This window comes from Sminthopsis crassicaudata, chromosome 3 (assembly GCF_048593235.1).
Source record: "Sminthopsis crassicaudata isolate SCR6 chromosome 3, ASM4859323v1, whole genome shotgun sequence".
NCBI lineage: Eukaryota > Metazoa > Chordata > Mammalia > Dasyuromorphia > Dasyuridae > Sminthopsis > Sminthopsis crassicaudata.
Genome location: NC_133619.1, coordinates 573,304,081 through 573,323,646, shown reverse-complemented (window position 1 = coordinate 573,323,646; position 19,566 = coordinate 573,304,081). Strand labels below are relative to the sequence as shown.

The window sequence follows — 19,566 nt, the reverse complement described above, 5'->3', positions numbered from 1 at the left end:
ATACATGGTAATATTAGCTTCTAAAAGGAAGTAAAGGAGGGTATTACTTTTAGGGGAACCTAAGCTGCCATGATACACCATCAACCAGTCAATCAATCAGTAAACATTTATTAAGCACCAACTCTGTGCCAGGCACTATATTAAGCACCAGCTAGGCTAATGGACTGTAGGTGAGAAGAAGCAGGTTGTGTGGGGCAATGGAGGAAACCCTGCATGGAGTCAGAGGGGCTACCCATCTCTTCAGAGCTCTGCAAGCCATATCAGCTAGGTTGTAGTTGCTTGAATCTCCTGGGCAGTCAGCTCTTTAAGTCAGAAGCATCTCACCTAGATAATAGAAACCAGGTAGAATGATCCTTTTGGTAAGGTGGAAATCAAAACCCTCTATTATAGATAACTAATTTAGAGTTAAATACTCCTGAGATACCTTTTAGCTTTACATACAAAATGAAGTTGAGCAATAACAAAAATTAAACTAGGAAAGAAGTCAATTCTTATCTAGCCAGTGTTTCTTATTATGTATATCTGTCTACCCTACTGGTTCTCAGAAGGTGATCTATAGAACCCGGAGACCCTTCAGAGGATTTTCATAATTATACGAAGACATTTTTTAACCTATTCAACACGTTTATGTATGGCTAGATTTGCTTCAGATACTGCAGCCAAACCAACATTATCAGAATAGACTAAATTCAGAAACAGATATGAGAATCTAGTTGCATATTAAACTAGGCATTCAGGATTTGCAAAAATATGTGTAAAACAATGCCGTTCTCACTAAATTTTTTTTTGTTTCAGAAAATACTTAACTTTCATTTTTAAAATGTTGCTTATGTTAATGTAATAAGTATTTTAATGAATTAATAAATATATGTTTAAATTTTATCCATTTTATTTTCTAATATATATTATTGTTGTGAGGTTATCATATCTAATTTTTCAGGACCCTATAGACCGTAGCATGCCAGCTCATTCTTTTCTCCACTATCTCCAATATCTATCCAAGTTCATGTCCAGTTTTTCCATCATACTATCTTTCTATCTCGAATCTTTAGCTGGATTCTTTTGCCTTTGCCTTTTGCCTCAATCTTTCCCAACATCAGTGTCTTTTCCAATGAGCTCTTCTCATTATATGGCCAAAGGATTTAAACTTCACCTCCAGCAGTGAACAGCCTGAATTAATTTCTTTAAGCCCTGATTGATTTGATCTTCTTGCTGTCCAAGGGACTCTCAAAAATCTTCTCTTGTACCCAATTCAAAAGTATCAACTTTCCTTATAGTTCAACTCACAGCCATACATTGCTACTGGAAAAATCATAGGCTTGACTATACGGATCTTTGTTGGCAAGGTGATGTCTCTGCTTTTTAATATGCTATCCAAATTAGCTATAATTTTCCTTCTGAGCAGTGTTTTAATTTCATGACAACAGTCACCATCTGCAGCAATCTTTGAAACCCAAAATACAAAATCTGACACTATTTCCATTTTTTTCTGTATTAGCCAGAGTGTGATGGGATCAGTTGTTAAGATAGTAGGTTTTTAAATGTCAAACTTTTATCCAGCTTTTACATTCTCTTCTTTCACTCTCATCAAGGAGCTTCTTAATTTTCTTCCACTTTCTGCCATTAGAGTGGTATCGTCTGTATGTCTTAGATTGCTAACATTTCTCTCAGAAACCTTAATTCTGGCTTTTGCTTTATCCAGCCTGGCATTTTACATGATATATTCTATATATAATTTAAATAAACTTAAAAATAAAACTTAAAAAGTAACAATATGCAGCTTTGTCATACTCTTTTCCCACTTTTAATCCTATCACTCAATGAAGCAGTAGATTTTGGGGGAGAGAGAGGGAACTTCTTTGCTTTTTCCATAATCCAGTGAAAGTTGGCAATTTGGTCTCTGCTTCTTTTGTCTCTTCAGAAACCATCCTGCTTTTTGGGTAATTCTCAGTTTTCATATTGCTGAAGCCCCCCTTGCAGAATCATAAGCAAAACCTTGCTAGCATGTGAAGTGAGTGCAGTTGTTCAGTAATTTGACATTCCTGGGCTTCCTCCTAATCAGGGTTGGTGTGTAAATTGATCTTTACTAATTCACTGTGAGTTTTCCAAATTTGCTGGTCTATTGAGTGCAGCACTTTAACTTCATTATCTTGCTGGAATTCCATCACTTTCACAATATTTCTTCTAATTCTGAATATTGAGAGATTTTGGTCCATCTGAACAAAAGCTCAGTCATTTTAGAAAAGGGGTCCTGAGATCAAAAAGTTAGAACGCTGCTGGTCTCCGCCAAAGCCTTGCTGTATTTTGGCCAGTGAAATCTCAGTTTCCCTATGTTACAGCCTCTCTTTGACAAGGACATATAAAAATATACAGTATAAGTATAAAACAAATAAATAAACTTCTATTTTGAATGAGAAGATAAAGCATAACGGTAGTGGGATTCTGCTTCTGGATAAATATGGCTCACAATTACCTTGTCAGAATTTGTTATGTGAAATTTTTTAAATGTTTTCCTCGCTCTTTGGAGCGTTCTTGCCCCCCCCTTTTTTTGCCCCTTTAAGCTCAGCGCTACCTTTGGTCCATCAGCCGGGAGTCAGAGTCATTTTGTCCTGAAGGTCTTCTTCCAAGGGGCAAGGTCTCTTCCTTGATACTTTTAGGATGTATGGTAATTAGGGACTGCTTTAGCACAGCATTCCTAAGCATAAGTGGGTTGAACATGATATTAGTCAGTCCCATGAACAGGCCCCGGGTGAACAATGGAAAGCGTTTCTGAAATAAACAGTGGAATTGCCCTCTACAAATTCAATTATTTTTACAGAGTATTTTCCTCTTTTAATGTGCATAATGTGTATTTTAATGTGCAGAGAGGTATTATGTCTTCTCCGTAGCTGAAAAAATTAGTAAGAAACACAGATGACATGAATTGAGAAAAAAATAGCTTGCATTTATCAAGCACTTTACAATATTACCTTATTGGATCCTCACAACAACCTTGGGGGGGTAGAAACTAATAGGATTCCCACTTTACAGATGAAGAAACTGAGGCTTGAAGAAGAGTAAATTGCAACCTTGAGGTTGTACAGTCACTAGCCCAGTTGGGATGTAAACTGTTTCCTCTGGCTCCTAAGACCTGGGGTGATTTTAATGTCGTAAATCACTGAATAAAAGGAGATGTTTGCTGCCATCAGTTCACTGGACTTGAAGATAAATGGGGTGGCAGGAAGAACCTGGGCTTGGATTCAGAAGAATCGATCTCAACTGTAACAGTTACAGGCAACAGCTTTTCTGTGCCTCAATTTCCCCATATGTAAAATGGGTTAGGAGACTCGCCGGGGGAGAGCTCCCATTCAAAGCCAGGGCTGCTGGCACCCCAGGATTTGTTACAACCCAAATTGTTTTCCAGTGTGTGAGCTGCGATCCCCTTCAATGAGTGACTTCCTCTGGGGCCTGGAGAATTCCGGCTGGCTGAAGCACATCAAAGCTATCTTGGATGCAGGGGTGTTTATCGCCAAGGTGAGTTATCTTGTCAGCCACAGGTGTCCTGCGTGGGTCACGTGGCTCTGGGTTCTCAGAGACTAGGATAGCCACATGAGACTCCAGTTGGCCCATCTGAGCCAGAGCCTGGTGGGGGCGAAAGCTTGGTAGCCCCCAGTGAATCCTAACAGAAAAACCTTCCTGCCTTCTCTACCTGCCGGCCAGTAGGAACTATTTGTTCCCCTCCAACGAGAGGATGAAGTACATCCTCCAGAATCCACGGGAACCATGGCTATGTCCTCTAGTCTAATAGAGAGGGCTCTTCCATCCCTCGTGGAGGGGAAGCACTAGCCCCCTGCCTCTAGACACCCCAGTGTCCAAGCTGCTTCCCAGCACCAGCCCTCCTCCTCCTTTTGACTGATTCTCTCCTTCTGTTCTGTCTTTATTTTCAGGCTGTGGCTGAAGAAGGGACCAGTGTCCTTGTCCACTGCTCAGATGGCTGGGACCGAACGGCCCAGGTCTGCTCGGTGGCTAGCCTCCTCCTGGATCCCCACTATCGGACCTTGAAAGGCTTCATGGTCAGTCTGGCTATCCTGCAGCTGCCAAAAGCAGACTTGGGAACCGGCTGTGACCCCCTGCTCTTCCCCTCCCACACTGACCATGCAGCCAGATAATGTAAACTGAGGCAGCATTAACCCTAACCCTCCTCATTGCCAAGCCTGGAAATTGTGCACAGCACTTAGCTAGGTCATTTACCTTGCAAAGTCCGGGGCTGTTAGCAACAGGAATCCCCTTAACACATAGTAAATCCTCCTCCCTTTACAACATCCCTGAAAAATAGTCATTCACGTTTCTTCTTGGGTATCTTTAGTGATGGGAAGTTCCCTATCACAGTAGGCTGTGCCATTGAAGTAAACTCCATGTTTCTATAACATCCACCTGTTCCTTCTGAGGTTATTGGATTAGGATTATCCATACTCATAGACCCATTTTATATTCCTTATGTAGGTAAAAATGATTAGATCCAAACTTGGCTAGAAAATGTAAATTCAAATCCTGATCCCAATTCAGCAGGAAGAGTAGCCTTTCATTGGGATCACTACCTTGCTTTGAAGGGCTAAATGTGGCTTCCCCAGGGGCTGTTGTGGGCTTCTTCAGAAGGTGGCCAAGTTTTCTCAGAGAGCTGCAGGGTGAAGGTCATCTGCAATAACTGTTTTCTGAATCCCACCCCTTCCTTTTGCTTCTAGGTGTTAATTGAAAAAGACTGGATTTCCTTCGGGCACAAGTTTAATCATAGGTGAGGTTTTGCTCTTGCATAGGATCTATCAAGAGTGATCTAATTTTTTTTTTAAGTTTCTTTTTTTATTTACCAGATATATGCATGGGTAATTTTCCAGCATTGACAATTGCAAAACCTTCTGTTCCAATTTTCCCCTCCTTCCCAGGAGTGATCTGATTTTAAAAATGGAAATTGTTTAGGAATGTGAGAGGAGCTACCTCCCTGAGAGACAGTTAGCTGGCTTACTAGACTGTTCTCTGCTATTGAGGAAATATGCTATTTCTTGCTACAAATACTATCATATATGTATCCTTAACATGGATGTCACAGAGTGGAAAAAGTCTAATTTCTGGTTAGCACCAATATTAGTTATTTTGTGGTCTTTCTTTAGTTTCAGGAACTTGTTGGTGAAATAGCCCCCATCAGGTGAATCTCATAAGCTCAGCCACACTTTCTGTATAATCCATAGAGTCTCACTTTCCTCAGCTAAAGAGTGAGTGTTCACTTAGAAGACCACGATGGTCCTTTCCTATTACAAATCCTTTGAAAATGGAGGATTGATTGTAGAAATTTTCACGACCAAATTAAGAATCTTTTTGGTGGCAATGACTGCCATTCGTGGAAAAGATGCACTTTTTTTGGTTGCGCAAGTTTTATTTCCACAGCTTTCCAGCTAAGGTGACTGAGACTCTTAGAAGTTCTGGGACTAGGGCAGTCACACCAGTTGGGGCCTTCCGAAACCGTTTAATTCCATTCTGTATTCACAAAGCACTGCGTATCTTGTAAGAAGACCTGAGTTCTTTTGGACTTTACCAGCTTTTGGGTCTCTGCTGCTTGATGATGACCACTTGGCCTCTGGGAACCTCAGTTTCCCCTCTGCAGAATGGGAATAATGATACAATGGCCCTTCTGACCACACAGGACTGTGATGAGGCCATTTTGCTCTGGAAAGAGGAGGTTTGAGGCATCTACCCTATGTTTTGGTGCTCACTATTTAAGTCTGTCCCTTTGCCAGCTCTTCTCTGAAGGGCTGAGGCTGCCTTTTTTTCCCCTTCCTTTTTGTCCTTCTTTCCAATGAGCACATCTGCCCCATTAACGTTTCCCACCGTGTCCTGGCAGATACGGCCACCTGGATGGCGACCCCAAGGAGATCTCCCCAGTCATTGACCAGTTTCTTGAGTGTGTCTGGCAGCTCACGGAGCAGTTCCCCTGTGCCTTTGAGTTCAATGAGAGGTTTCTGGTGCACATCCAACATCACATCTATTCTTGCCAGTTTGGGACCTTCCTCTGTAACAACCAGAAGGAGAGACAGGAGCTGAGGCAAGTACCTGGCCCCTTCCTGAAGCTCCACTGCCCACCCCCTCCTTCCCCTGTAAGCCCGCCGCCATTAAGTGCTTTGTCTCTTGGATGGCCGATTTAAAGACTTCTCTTTGGTCCACTATTGAGGTTGGTCTTTCAGTTTAGACTTAAAAGGAAACCAGGAAAATATTGCACTGAAGAGGCAGAGCTCTCGGGGCAAAAGTTAACAGTCAGTGAAAATATTTGGAGTTCAGTGCAGTAGAATAGTATTCCTCTTTTTCTTAATTTTTTTAAAAATTTAATTACATGGCATGTCTATCTGGGAGGGAGGATGGGGAAAGGGGTAAATACTGAGGGAGATTTAGTTGATATAAATACAAATGTATTATTATTTTTTAAAGTTGTTCTGGAGCACTTAAGTAACTTGTCTAGGGTTAATCAGTCAGCAAGTACCGGAGGTGGATCTTGAGTCCAGACCCCAATCAGATCTTTATTCAGTAGCTTTATTGATGCTTGAATTCATTTACCTGTAAAATGTTCTGGCCTCAGACACTAATGTGTGACCCTGGGTAAGTCATGTAACCCTATTTACCTCAGTTTCCTCATCTATAAAATGAGCTGGGGAAGGAACTGGCAAACCACTGCAGTAATTTTGCCAAAAAACAAACACAAAAGCCACAAATGGGGTTACAAAGAGTAGGACAGCTGGATAACAGGAAGAATTTTCAGGTTGTGAAAAATGATAAAAGGTCAGTATTTACAATAATTTTGCATGAAATTGGGTGAGTTTATGCTTGAATGCTTTGGGTAAACTTAGTGAATTTGGAATGCCTGAGAGCAATCACTAATCCTTAAATAGGAGAAGATCCCCTAAAAAATCTTCCTGACCTCCTCTGCCTAAGGCAACGTGGCATGAGAATAGTGGAGGCAGAAGCAAGAGCGCTGGGTTCTCTGGCTGGCTCTGCTGCTAAGGGACTGCGTGACTGCAGAAAAGCCACTTTTTGAGAGGTTCCATCTATAAAACAGGAGAGAATCTCTCCTCCAGCTCAGACATCCTCTGACCCTTGGGATGCCTTGGTTCTTGGGAAGGATTTCAGGTGGATCTTCTTCATTATCTCTCTCAGGATTCAAGAAAGAACACACTCTCTTTGGGCTCACCTGTGGAAGAATCGGGCTGACTACCTGAATCCCCTGTTTCGAGAGGACCATAGCCAGGCTCGGGGAACCCTTCGGCCCCCAACCAGTCCATGCAACTTCATGTACAAGTATGGAATTTCTCTATTATCTTTTTTTAGGCATAACAAATGTTACTGGTGGCTGGGCCCTGCGCCCAGCATCAGGGATATATAAACTAGAGCATAGGTTTGAGTTGCCTTTATGGACCAACTGGTCCCATAGGGAGAATACAGCATGGTGTATAAATATACATCTATGAACATGATCTATGAATATATAATGTGTGGACATATTTTAAAATATTTATAACAACACAGTCAAAAATATGACTCACTGAATGAACAAATGAATGAATGAATGACTTTCTATCTTTTCCCTGGCTGTCCCCATGCATAGAATATTCTTCCTCCTCATTTCTGGCTGCTAGCTCCCCTGGTTTCTTTCAAGACTTAAGTGAATTTCCAGAGGAAGACTTCCCTCGAGGGGGAAGGTGACCTTGCACAGCCCTCCTTGGCTATTATCCCATGGCATCCCCTCCCTGATGTCATGGTCCTCTCCAAGAATGAAGGATAAACAACAAGCAATTATTAAGTGCCTTCTGTATGCCAGGACATAATGTAAGGTAAAAAGTAGTTCCATGACGGTTGGAATAAAATGTGTGGACATTGACTCATATTCCTTTTAGTTGGGTGCAAATTACAGTATTTACTCTGAAAGTCCATTCATTGCTGCCTACACACGAAAGCTCAGCTCAGGAACCTACTGTTTCCTGTCAATCTCATTTTGAATGATCTTACTGAAAGCTTGCCTTCTGCCTCAAAACTCCTGACTTTCTTCTATAGAAAGTATTAAAGAAATGAAAAAAGAAAAAGAATGATAAATCTACTTTTTGTTGTTTAAAATAAAATACGTAAAGATGCAGAGTTAGGAACCTTGGTGAGCTGAAGGACCATTATATTGTCCCTAGGTTTAAAAAATGAATCACTGGCTGTGTGACCCTGGGCAAGTCACTTAACCCCAATTGCCTCAGCAAAAACAAACAAAAAACCCAATTTTTCTACCAGGGTGTGGCTGATTAAATCCCTAGAAACAGAATGGGTGGATAGGTTGGTGATGATTTTCAAGTATCCACTCACAATGCCAATTGCACCTTTCACAGTAGCCTGAACCATGACTAGTGCTACAAAAACATCCTTTTCCTCATTTTACAGATGAGAAAAATGAAGCTCTGTGAACCCCAGCTTAAGAATGACTTATTTGTGTTCTTACAGCTCTGGAATATGTGAGATGGGTTTTAAATTCATCTCTTGACTTTCAGTTCACTTTAAGTCCACAGAGAAAGTCTTCCCATTATACATCATCATCTAACAGCATGTCACATTTAAGGACCAACCCTAGTTAATATTTATAATCTGGAAATTGGGTGATTCCTGGTGTCCTCTGCCCATTTCCCCTTCCCCACTTTTTGCCACTCTAGTATTGTCTAGCAGAAGCTGAAGAGTTTAGCCCAGAACCAAAGGCTGTAGGTCGTCATTTTTTGTTTCACAGGGTGCTATGGGAGAGCAGCTCCCACCAAGGGAAGTACACAGTTTTCAAGCCCAAAAGTCACTAGCATGAGGGGGGCCTTCCTTTAGAAAACTTTTTACAAGATTAGATTTTCAGAACTATGAGTTTGACTAAAACCCCCTTAAGCCCATTGAGCTGCACCTTAAGCCAGAGGAACGTTCAAGCTTATTAGTTCCTTGGTTACATGTTCTGGGTCAAGCCCTGGCCATATGTTCTCATGGGGATTAATTTCTTAAGATCCTGGAGAGGAGGAGGAAGAAGAAGGATGTTGTACAAGGGACCCCTAGTCACAAACCATCCTTGGCATTTTCTCAGTCTAAAGGATGGGAGACTCTTGTGTGGCTCTGCCCCAAAACAAAGCAAATTAGCATGGGCTGGGGAAAAAACACAATTTAGGAAATTAATGGCTTCTTGTTTTATTAATTATGCTGTCAAATCCAGATCTGACTTTTCAGTGTTTTTTGTTCCACCAACAATGTATTTAGTACACCTGTTTTCCCACAACTTCCCCAACATTTGTCATTTACCTTGTTTGAGGCAATTAGTGAGCATAAGAGATAGAACGCTTGTCTTGGAGTCAGGACAGCCTGAATTGTTTCTTTCTTCACACATTTGCTAGTTATGTGACTCTGGGCAAGTTGCTTAACTGCTTTTTATCTCACTTTCTTCACCTGTAAAATGGGGGTGATAGTAGCACCTAACTCTCAGGGTTATTGTGAAGATCAAATGAAATATGTCAAGGCCTTTGCAAATCCCAAAGTGCCATATGATAGCTAAATACTACTTTATTTTCAGTTTTGCCAATCTGATGGGAGTGAGTTATATCCTCAAGGTTAATTAGATTTGTGCTTCTGTAGTCATTAATGGTTTGAAGCTTGGTTTTGATGGCTTGAATTTCTCCTTCTGAAAACTGCCTAATCATATCTTTTGATCATTTATCAATGAGAGAATGGGTCTTATTCCTAGAAATTGTAATCTGTTCTTTTATCAGTGAGACTTGCTGCAAAGACTTTTCCCAGTGAACTTTCCTTTCTAATTTGCATTGATTGTATTTATAGAAAACCTTTTAAACTTAATGTAACTAAAATTGTTCATTTTATCTGCTGAGTTCTTTTGTATTTTATTTCGTATATATTTATTTATTTATTTCCTTCTGTCTCTTGTTTGGTTGGATTTTTCCCCTATCCAGACAATTGAAAGGTAATTTACTGTGTGTTCCTCTAATTTATTTGTGATGTGATCTTTTAAATCTAACTCAAGGGACTACCTGGAGTTTGTCTTAGTAAACAGTATGAATTATTGGCCTCTATTTTTAATTCTTGTCTTGCATATAAATGCTAGACTTTCCCAAATATACTCCCATCCTTGGCTTATTAACATAATCCTTCTCCAAGCCCAGAATCCCTCATTTCTCCCCTAGGACCTCCTCAGAAAGTGGTTCTTTTTTTTTTTAATAATAGCTTTTTATTTTTCAAAATGTATGCAATGCAAAGATAATTTTCAGCATCTACTCTTGCAAAACCTTGTGTTATAAATTTTTCTCCCTACTTCCCTAGCTCTTCCTCTTTTACACAGTGATAATCAATGAAGGTTAAACATGTGCAATTCTTCTAAACATTTTCCCACATTTATCATGCTGCTCAAGAAAAATCAGATCAAAAAGGGAAAAATGAGAAAAAGAAGCAAGCAAACAAACAACAAAGGTGAAAATACTATGGTGATCCACATCCAGTCTCCATAGTTCTCTATGCAGATGGCTCTTTTGGAATTACCTTGGATCATCTTAGTTGATCATTACATAATCTTATTGTTGCTGTGTATTATGTTTTCTTGGGTCGACACCACTCAGCATCCATTTATGCAAGTTTCTCCAGCCTTTCTGAAATCATCCTGCTGATCATTTCTTATACAATAATAATGTTCCATAACATTCATACACTATATTCAGCCATTCTCCAATTGATGGGCATCCCCTCAGTTTCCAGTTTCTGGCCACTACAAAAAGGGCTGCCACAAACACTTCTGTACATGTGGATCCTTTTCCCTTTTTTATGATCTCTTTGGGATTCAGGCCCAGTGGAGACACTGAAGGATCAAAGACTATGCACAGTTTTATAGCCCTTTGAGCCCAAACTGCTCTCTAGAATGGCTGGATGTATTCACAACTCCATCAACAATGTCTCAGTGTCCCAGTTTTCCCACATCCCCTCCAATTTTCTGCATTATCTTTCCCTGTCATCTTAGCCATATTGAGAGATGTATAGTGGTATCTCAGAGTTGTGTTAATTTTCATTTCTTTGATCAGTAGTGATTTGGAGCATTTCAGAAAGTAGTTCTTAATGATTGCATTCTTTCTTCTCTAGAATGTATGCGGCTGGTGCCTGACACTAATAGTTTTAGGTGGCCCTGATGAAACTTTGAACCTGAAAATGTCGTGGCAGGAACTACCAGTAACCTCTGCTGTCTTCTCTAGGTTTTGGAGTGGAATGTATAACCGCTTTGAAAAAGGCATGCAACCTCGACAGTCAGTTACTGATTACCTGATGGCAGTGAAGGAGGAAACTCAGCAATTGGAAGAGGAGCTGCAGGTCTTGGAAGAGGTACTACAGGCCTGAAGCCAGTAGCTTTTTCCCCCATCACATCTCTTGTGTGGGTGGCCAGGAAGCCTCCCCATGGCCTTGTCTGCTTTCTTTCCTCCTCTCCTTTCCATCCTGTATGCTACCACCAGACCAACCCTAGAATGCTGCTCTCGTAAGGCATGCCTTCAGAATCCATTAAGTCCAGATTTCTCTGCTTTTGTATAACCATTTATTCAGCCTCTCTGTCCAACCTCCCCATCTAGCCTGACTCTTTATTCTCTATTTCCATCCTTAACTTTACTGGCCTGATTGTTGATCAGTTATACCAATATGGCCAGCCCTGTTTCAGACACTTGGAATTTTGTTCCTCATGGTTTCCTTTCCCCTAGCATTTCAATGAGCCTCTCTTCCTCCCTCCCTTCCTCCTTCCCTTTCTCCTTTCTTTCCTCCTTCTTTCCCTTCCTCCTTTCCTTCCTCCCTCACTTCCCTCTCTTCTTCCCTCCCTCCTTTCTTTCCTCCTCCTTTCCCTTCCTCCTTTCCTTCCTCCCTTACTTCCCTCTCTTCCTCCTTCCTTTCCTCCTTCCCTCCCTCCTTTCTTTCCTCCTTCTTTCCCTTTCTCCCTCACTTCCCTCTCTTCTTCCCTCCCTCCTTCTCTTTCTCCTTTCTTTCCTCCTTCTTTCCCTTCCTCCTTTCCTTCCTCCCTCACTTCCCTCTCTCCCTCCCTCCTTCCCTCCTTCCTTTCCTTCCTCTCTCCCTCCCTCCTTTTCTTCCTTCCTCCCACCTTCCTGCCTTCCTTCCTTCCTTCCTTCCTTCCTCTCTTCTTTCTTTCCTCCCTTCCTTTCTTCTGGTATTTGCCCTTCCTTAATTATACAGGTTTCCCTTCTCTGAACTGAGATTGTATTCAGAGTTCCAAATAAAATCCTTTTAGAAAATATGGGTTTGAGATATCTGGCGTATCTGGGTAAAGATGTCTGACAGAACCCATGCTAAAGTGGCAGATGGTAAATGGTGAGCCATTCATCCTTCCATCTCTCTTTCATGGAACTTTCTTTAATCAGTAGTCAATCAACAGTGAATGAATTATTAAGTACCCCCTATGTGCCAGGCACTGTGCTTAACTCTGGGGGATACAGGCAGAATTGAAATAATCTCTGTCCTCATGGATGTATACACAAATATACACACATGTATGTTTGTATAGGTATACATTTATGTGAGTATGTTATCTATATATGTGTGTATACACATATATGTGACATGCATGTGTATGTGATGTTTTAGGAGGAATAATCAGAATATCCAGTATTGATAGAGAACAAAACATTTTACATTTGTTATCTTATTTGATCCTCACAACCACTCTGGGAGGTAGCTATCATTCTCTCCATTTTATAGCTGAGATAAACAGGGGTAAGTGAGCTCCCCAGGATCACACAGCTAGTAAATGTCTGAGGTAGGATTCAAATTCAGGTTTTCCTGATTGAGTCCAGTGCATCATTTTGCTGAGAAAAGGAGTGGAAACATAAGGCAATAGCTAATAGGGATGAGAAGATGCTGTGAAAATTCAGAAGTGTGTATGTGTGTGTGTGTGTGTTTGCAAACATCAGGAATACATGTAAAGGGGTTGACCTGGGTGACTGAGTAAATCACTTAACCTGTCCTTTTCAGTTTCGTCATCTGTAAAATTAAAAAAAAAATCTGTAAAAAACAGTATCTACCTCCCAGGGTGGCTTTGAAGATCAAATGAAATCATATTTGTAAAACACTTTGCAAACCTTGGGTCCTCAAAAATGCTGGTTACTAATTAATGTGATGTACAAAAAAGGCAACGTGTAAATACTTGGAAGGCTTCTGTGTGCAAGGGGGATTTGACATGTTCTTTTTGGAGGAAAGAAAAAGGTTGAGGTTGGGAAAACCAGTGAATGCTGTTGACATGGGAAATGAAAATGCATTGGTTGTTTGTCAAGGTCAGGAGTTTTTGAATTGTGAGATCTCCAAGGACTCCAAGGTTGAATAATAAGTGATGGAGAATTTTCTTTTTCTTTTTTTCTTTTTTTTTTTTTTTTTGCTGAGGCAATTGGGGTTAAGTGACTTGCCCAGGGTCACACAGCTGAGTTTGCTTTTTGAGAGAGGTTGGATTAAAGGCTGTGAGTTTGAAACTCAGGCATTCTTTCTGTTTTGTAAATGCTGTATCCTTTCCTAGAGCTAGCATTGTGATGATAGAATCGAGTGAACAAACAGAATGAGAAAATGTCCATCACCCCAAACAAATGGAACCGTTTTTCTTTTTAGAGACTGGAAAAAATCCACAAGATTCCCCTCAGCCAGACGCCAGGGAAGAGAGAGCCCAGTGCGCCGCAGAGCAAACGTCCCGGGCTGTCGGCCTCCACTCCCAGTGTGGGGAACCCACCTGCAGATTCCGGGAGCCATTTGAAATCATCGCCCTCCCGGAGCCCTTCCCAAGGCGATGACGATTCTGCCCTGATTCTCACCCAGGAGAACTTGAAGAGCTCCGATCCTGACCTCTCCGCCAACAGCGACCAGGAGTCCGGGGTGGAGGACCTGAGCTGTCGCTCCCCAAGCGGGGGCGAGTGCTTGCCCAGTGAGGACAGCGGCAAGGACCCCGATCCCGACGAGGCGGTGTTCCTCACCGCATGAGCCCCTCGCTGCACCGAAGGACTGCCGGGAACGAGAAGTGTTTCCCCCCAAAGGGGAGCCGTGCAATCCAAAATGGAACAACCAAGGAGAATTGGAAATAGGGTCCCACAAGCCAAGGGCTGTCAATCTTTAAAGATGTTTGAGCATAGAAAATTGCCTTTGGCCTTTTCAAGTGGCAGAAACTTTCCTCCCCCTTCTAGGTATCATAGGAAAATCAAGGTAGATAATGAATTTATAAACATAAAGCCTAGTACTTTTGGAACTGGGATTCAAATTTTAAAAGAGCCACAGTAATTTTCTTTTCAAGCTTGACATGTAAATTTTAGGTCACATAACACTTAAACTTCTTTGTTTTAAAATCAAACAAACAAAAATGATAATCATTGACTTTAAAAAACAAACAAACAAATCTTTGAAAATTCCCCAAAGAGAGGTCCTGATATAAAACAAGAGACAAATCAAAGTTCTTATTCTCAAAGGACTTGGGGGGGGAGGGGAAAAGTAGAGGAAGAGAAAGAAGAAAAGGAAAGGCCTAGGAACATGAGTCAATTCAGCAAACATTAAGCACCTGCTGGTTCTAAGGCACTAGAGCTACCTTCAAGGAACTAATAGGTTCTACTAGGAGGATTGAATTCATAAGCAAGTGAGCAAAGATTGGAGCAGAAGGAAAGCCCTCAGAACCAGGGAGATCCAGACAGACTTCCAAGAAGAAGAGGCACCAAAGGTGAGCCTTGAAGGAAGATGAAGCAATGGGGACTGTTTGGAAAGCTGAAAAAGGCAGAAAATGGGATATCAGGCTGATGTGAAACAAGGCTGGAGAGGTGGATTGGAACTAGCTCCGGGGAACATTTAAAAGCTAGGTGCAGGAATTAGAATTTATTTTCTTAAAAAAATAGGGATTCAGCTATTATTCTCTCCATTTTATAGCTGAGGTAAACGGGGATAAGTGAGCTCCCCAGGATCACACAGCTAGTAAATCTCTGAGGCAGGATTCAAATCCAGGTTTTCCTGATGGAATCCAGTGCACCACCTCGCTGAGAAAAGGAGTGGAACCATAAGGCAGTAGCTAATAGAGATGAGTAGATGCAGTGAAAATTCAAAACGTGTGTGTGTTTGCAAGCATCAGGGAAAAATAGGAAGAAATGAGATTAGATAGAAGAGGTGGGAGGGAATGAGGTCAAAAATACACAGAAAGGGATTGACTTTTACAAAGGTAGAGCAGGAAATACTGGTTTTGGGGGAAATTTTTGGCAGCTGTGTAGAAAACCATAAAGGAGTGAGACCGAAATAGGGAGGTAAATGAGGAGGCAGTCTAGGCAAGAGATCATGACCAGTGGGGAGAGAGCACATGACAGACTGTGAGGCGGGGAAGGAGAAGGGAGTCTAGGACGACTCCCAAGATGAATGTGGAGATGACATGAACGACTTCCGTCTGTCCGGAGTTATTAATCATAGCTACTTCCCTCTTTTAAGCTACTGTAGTCTGTGTGAGTGAGCACAACAAAGGTGCTTTCAACATAGTTGGTACTGGAAGGGTCCTAAGCTTACTTTCTGGCTACCTAAAATGCCCTGAGATCCCCTCAAGTTACAGATGAGGGAAATATGGCTTGCCCCTAATCCCAAAGGTAGAAAGTAGTGGTTGCAGTATTGTTTTGGATGCATTTAAGGGATGGCCAGGGAAGTCCTTCCCTTTAGTATAAAGTTGTCCTTCCTAACTGAACAGTCACATTGAAATTAAAGCCACCCCAAGCTCCTTTTTTGGGTAGGGCCTTCCTCATGGAAAGACCCACAGCTCAGTGGCAGCCCCATAATCTTACTTCTTCCACTTATGATTCTTAACCACAAACTGGAAACGAAGCTTCTTTGAAATGGGAACAAACCCTGTCAGTCATGTGAATATACCTCAGTGGCGAAGCTCTGCTTCGTTGTGTGCTTGGCTTAAGGTGAGCAAAAGAAAAAAAATCACAGCCTTGACGCTCGCTGATATGGCTGGAATATGGATCAAGCGTAGTGCATGTGCCCGGGCTTTTGTTCCAAAATTCTAGGCATTGACCAACAGGAGGGAAAAAATTTTGGTTCAGGGTGGCTACAAAGCCACACTGTGATGGGTCTTGGACTTTATTTGGCTAAGCCTGGGTGCCCAAAGGGATGATACGGGGCTGAGTCCCTGGGTCTGAGGAGCTGCTTACACAAGAGAGAGTGAATTTTTGTCATCCCTGGCTTCAAGTGCCCAAGGCTTCCCCAGCCCCTTGGAGGGAGGGACCAGAGGGAGAAGGGGGCATAAGCCGGGCCTTCTCCATTTTGCCTCAGGGTTTCTGGATGCATGCACCGTTCAGCACATCTGAGCCTAATTTAATTTAGTTATTTTTCTTTAATCCTTAAACTTACTTTTGTAACATCTGGGATTCCATCCCCATGTTCCTTCTACCTCGTATAATGTAGTTTGGCACTGGAATGCTTTCCTTAGACATTACTATTAGGCTACACACTGACTCTTTCAGCGTTTCCTTACAGAATGTTTTTGATCATTTTAATGGCTTTTTTGTTTCCGTTTAAAAATACAGACTAGCTGTGGTGTTTGGACAAAACTAGGGTCATTGGGGATTGCCAGGTTTAGCAGATCACACGGTTCAGCCTTTCTAAGATTGATTGTCAACTCCAGACACTGGCTTTGGAAGCCTGGATTAACCAATGCCCACCTGACAGTCATATCGAATATAAACGGCCCATTTTAAAGATACATTTCTTTTTGTTTTATTACAATTTTTATCCTATTTTATAGGTCATTTGAAAATTGTCTAAAGAACAAAATGTAGGCTTTTAAGTGATTGCTACCAGTCTAGGTTGGGTAGTCATAATGCTGACTAGTGAGTGACCTATTTGGTTTTGTTTGGGTGTATTGTTTTAAATTGCATTTTAAAACTATTTCACTATTTCGATTTCCATATAAAATGAATCTGCAAAAAAGGAAGTAAACAAACAGGGCTACCTTCTTAAAGTCAAGACTGAGAGCTGAAAAGGGATATGACAGTAAAGGACTACTCCAATAGGGCATTAACTATGATTGTGCCGAGTGCTGGATCAGGAGTCACAAGCTCGTATTTACAGATATATTCTGTTCACATTGAGCCAAGTGAACATAAGCCTCTGAGCAGTTCCCAAATGTTAAAATGGACAGAATTTTGGTTAACATAAATGTTTGTCTTGTCTTGTATGTAATATGCACACTGTGTTGATAAAAAGTACAATAAATCCTTAAGATGCAAGTTGTCTTTTAAATTGAACATCTAAAGCTTTGGCCAATATAAAACTTCAGTGTAATTCTGGGACCAAGGACCACCATTTCTGAGGGAGGTGGCTGTTCTTCCTTCCTCAGCTGGCAGCCAGGTCTCTGCATCAGGAGTTAGGCCAACCAGGCCCACTTCTAATGCATTCACCCTTGGAACCGGATAACAGATTTTGTTCACTCTCAAAATTCTTTGAGAGTTTCTCAACATGGTCACAGCGTCTACTTCCATCAGTGCAGACTTCAGTCTGATTTTCCAGGATAAAAGCCAGGTAGCAGGGAGAAATACACATGTCAATAGCTAAGGGTGCTCGAGAAACAGCCTCAGCGCCACCAGGATTTTCATAAGACCCTTTTAGGGACAGGACTGGTGAATACAACCATTCAAATGAAAGTACTGGAAAGGGCATCTAGACTTCTGGAACCAAAATTCTTTTTTGCAAAGGATGGAAAGGCACAGGGGAATGGACTGTGGCCTAGAAAACTATTTCCAAAAAGCATTCTCCTCAAATGTAACAATTTCCCGTAATTCTCAGAACTCCACTGGTGAAATGACACCCACGCGAAGCCCATGCTGGCCAGAGACAGATGGCAGCCAGAGCACCGACCACCAGCATTTGGAGCAGTTTGCAGCTGAGGCACCCTCTTAGTGAGCTCATTTGCTCTTCCAAATGGCCCAGATGCCATTATACCTAATTGCAGGTACATGTTTGGACCAGCCCCATCCTGCCTTAGGGCGTTCGGAGGATCCACCTGGTTTCTTATTAGTTGGACACTCAACATCTTGTTTCAAGTATATTTCTCCAGAGTTCCGGCTGTCTACACTTTGGGAGTCATCCTTTTCTTCCCTCGTTGCCCAAGACCCCAAAGTTGAAGAGAGCGTCCCAGGACTCACGAATGTTGGACCAACCTAACATTTCTCTTCTGGCCGAGGAGGGGGGTCCCCTCTGGAGAGCTCCAAGGGCACCTGACAAAGCTCTGAATGCTTCCCTAACCTTCCTAGTTAACAAGGTTGCAAATAATGTGTGCCTAATCACGTAGTGGCGTTAAGAACTCAAAAGATCTGCTCCACCAGGGTGAGAGGCAGGGGTGTAAAGGAGCTATTTAAATACTGACATCACTCACCTGAGCCATCTTGTTCAACTAGAACCTTTTAGAGGTGCAGAAAAGCGGCCAAGAAGCTCTGCTCCCCTCACGCAGGATAGCAAGAGATCCAACTTAGCAGTGAATTTGGTCCCTAAAACCAAGCTGCAGAAATTGGCACTATCACAATGTTTAGAAAGGTTCACCACTCAGTCAGCTGGAAAACAAATGATGCTCACTCAGATTTCCTTGGGTTTACTGTCCAATTGCCTGTTTTTACATAGAGCACTATTTCTATTACAACCCAGCATAGTGGCTCATCCATGCTCACTAGGCACAATTACAATGACCTCCTCCAGGCCCCTAGAGCTCACAGGTCTAATCCTTGCGTCACCCAATTCTTCTGGTTTCAAATCCAGTGGTGTTTCCACCACTCCACATTGCTTTCACTTGGTCTTCAATCAGAGGTAAACTCATTGATGACAGGAGGTAGGGAAAAAAAATGCTTGACTGCCTGTGTCCCAGTCCCCCCCCCCCTTCCTTAGACAGAACACATACCCAATTGTTTTATTTTTGTTACCTCTTTTATAATGGCCCACTTTGAAGACCCACGATGGCCAATCCTAAAGGATGTCTGCTTCCTGTCGTGGGGCTTGTCCTGGACACAGCCTTTATTTGAAACATCAAACTAATACATGTGTGGAGCATATACTGGCTTCAAAATCATTCACTATATCCTTTGTGATTCCAAAGACCAAGTAGCAGGCCCTCTTCCTGACAAAGCAGAAGTCTCACCCAGCCAAATGCACCGCCACAGCCTGGATGATGGATAGCTCTTTGGAGCTCTGTGAGGCTGGTCCCTGCAGGACTGAGGGTCGGTGCCCCCCAAGAGGGCCAGGGTCAGACTGAGGAGACTCCTATGGGGACCATTGGAGCACATGCTCCAAATCAGTCACCATCACACAGCAAAGTTTTCCTGACTAAAAGCCGGATATATTGGCATGATCACTCAGGAACAAAAGGAATGTGATTGATTTTTTAATGACCACTACTCCAAATAGCAACTTACTTTCTTTCCTCCCCCCCCCCTTTTTTAAGATTGCAGGAGAAAAAAATCCCCAAAAAAGCCCGGAATTTTTTTTATATAAATAAACCAGTCCATTTCA

At 42.0% G+C, this 19,566-nt stretch overlaps 1 protein-coding gene across 1 annotated transcript in view; it reads left to right on the top strand.

Moving 5' to 3' along the window:
• The window catches only part of MTMR7 (myotubularin related protein 7), a 94,170-nt gene extending 74,687 nt beyond the window's left edge, over nt 1-19,483 (top strand). Inside the window, exons 8-14 of the mRNA XM_074304826.1 lie at nt 3,404-3,513; nt 3,927-4,052; nt 4,722-4,771; nt 5,873-6,073; nt 7,177-7,317; nt 11,268-11,394; nt 13,666-19,483. Of these exons, the coding sequence (XP_074160927.1) occupies nt 3,404-3,513; nt 3,927-4,052; nt 4,722-4,771; nt 5,873-6,073; nt 7,177-7,317; nt 11,268-11,394; nt 13,666-14,031 (1,121 nt within the window). The 3' untranslated portion in view covers nt 14,032-19,483. The remainder of the gene's footprint in view (nt 1-3,403; nt 3,514-3,926; nt 4,053-4,721; nt 4,772-5,872; nt 6,074-7,176; nt 7,318-11,267; nt 11,395-13,665) is intronic.
• The last annotated feature ends 83 nt before the right edge of the window (nt 19,484-19,566 follow it).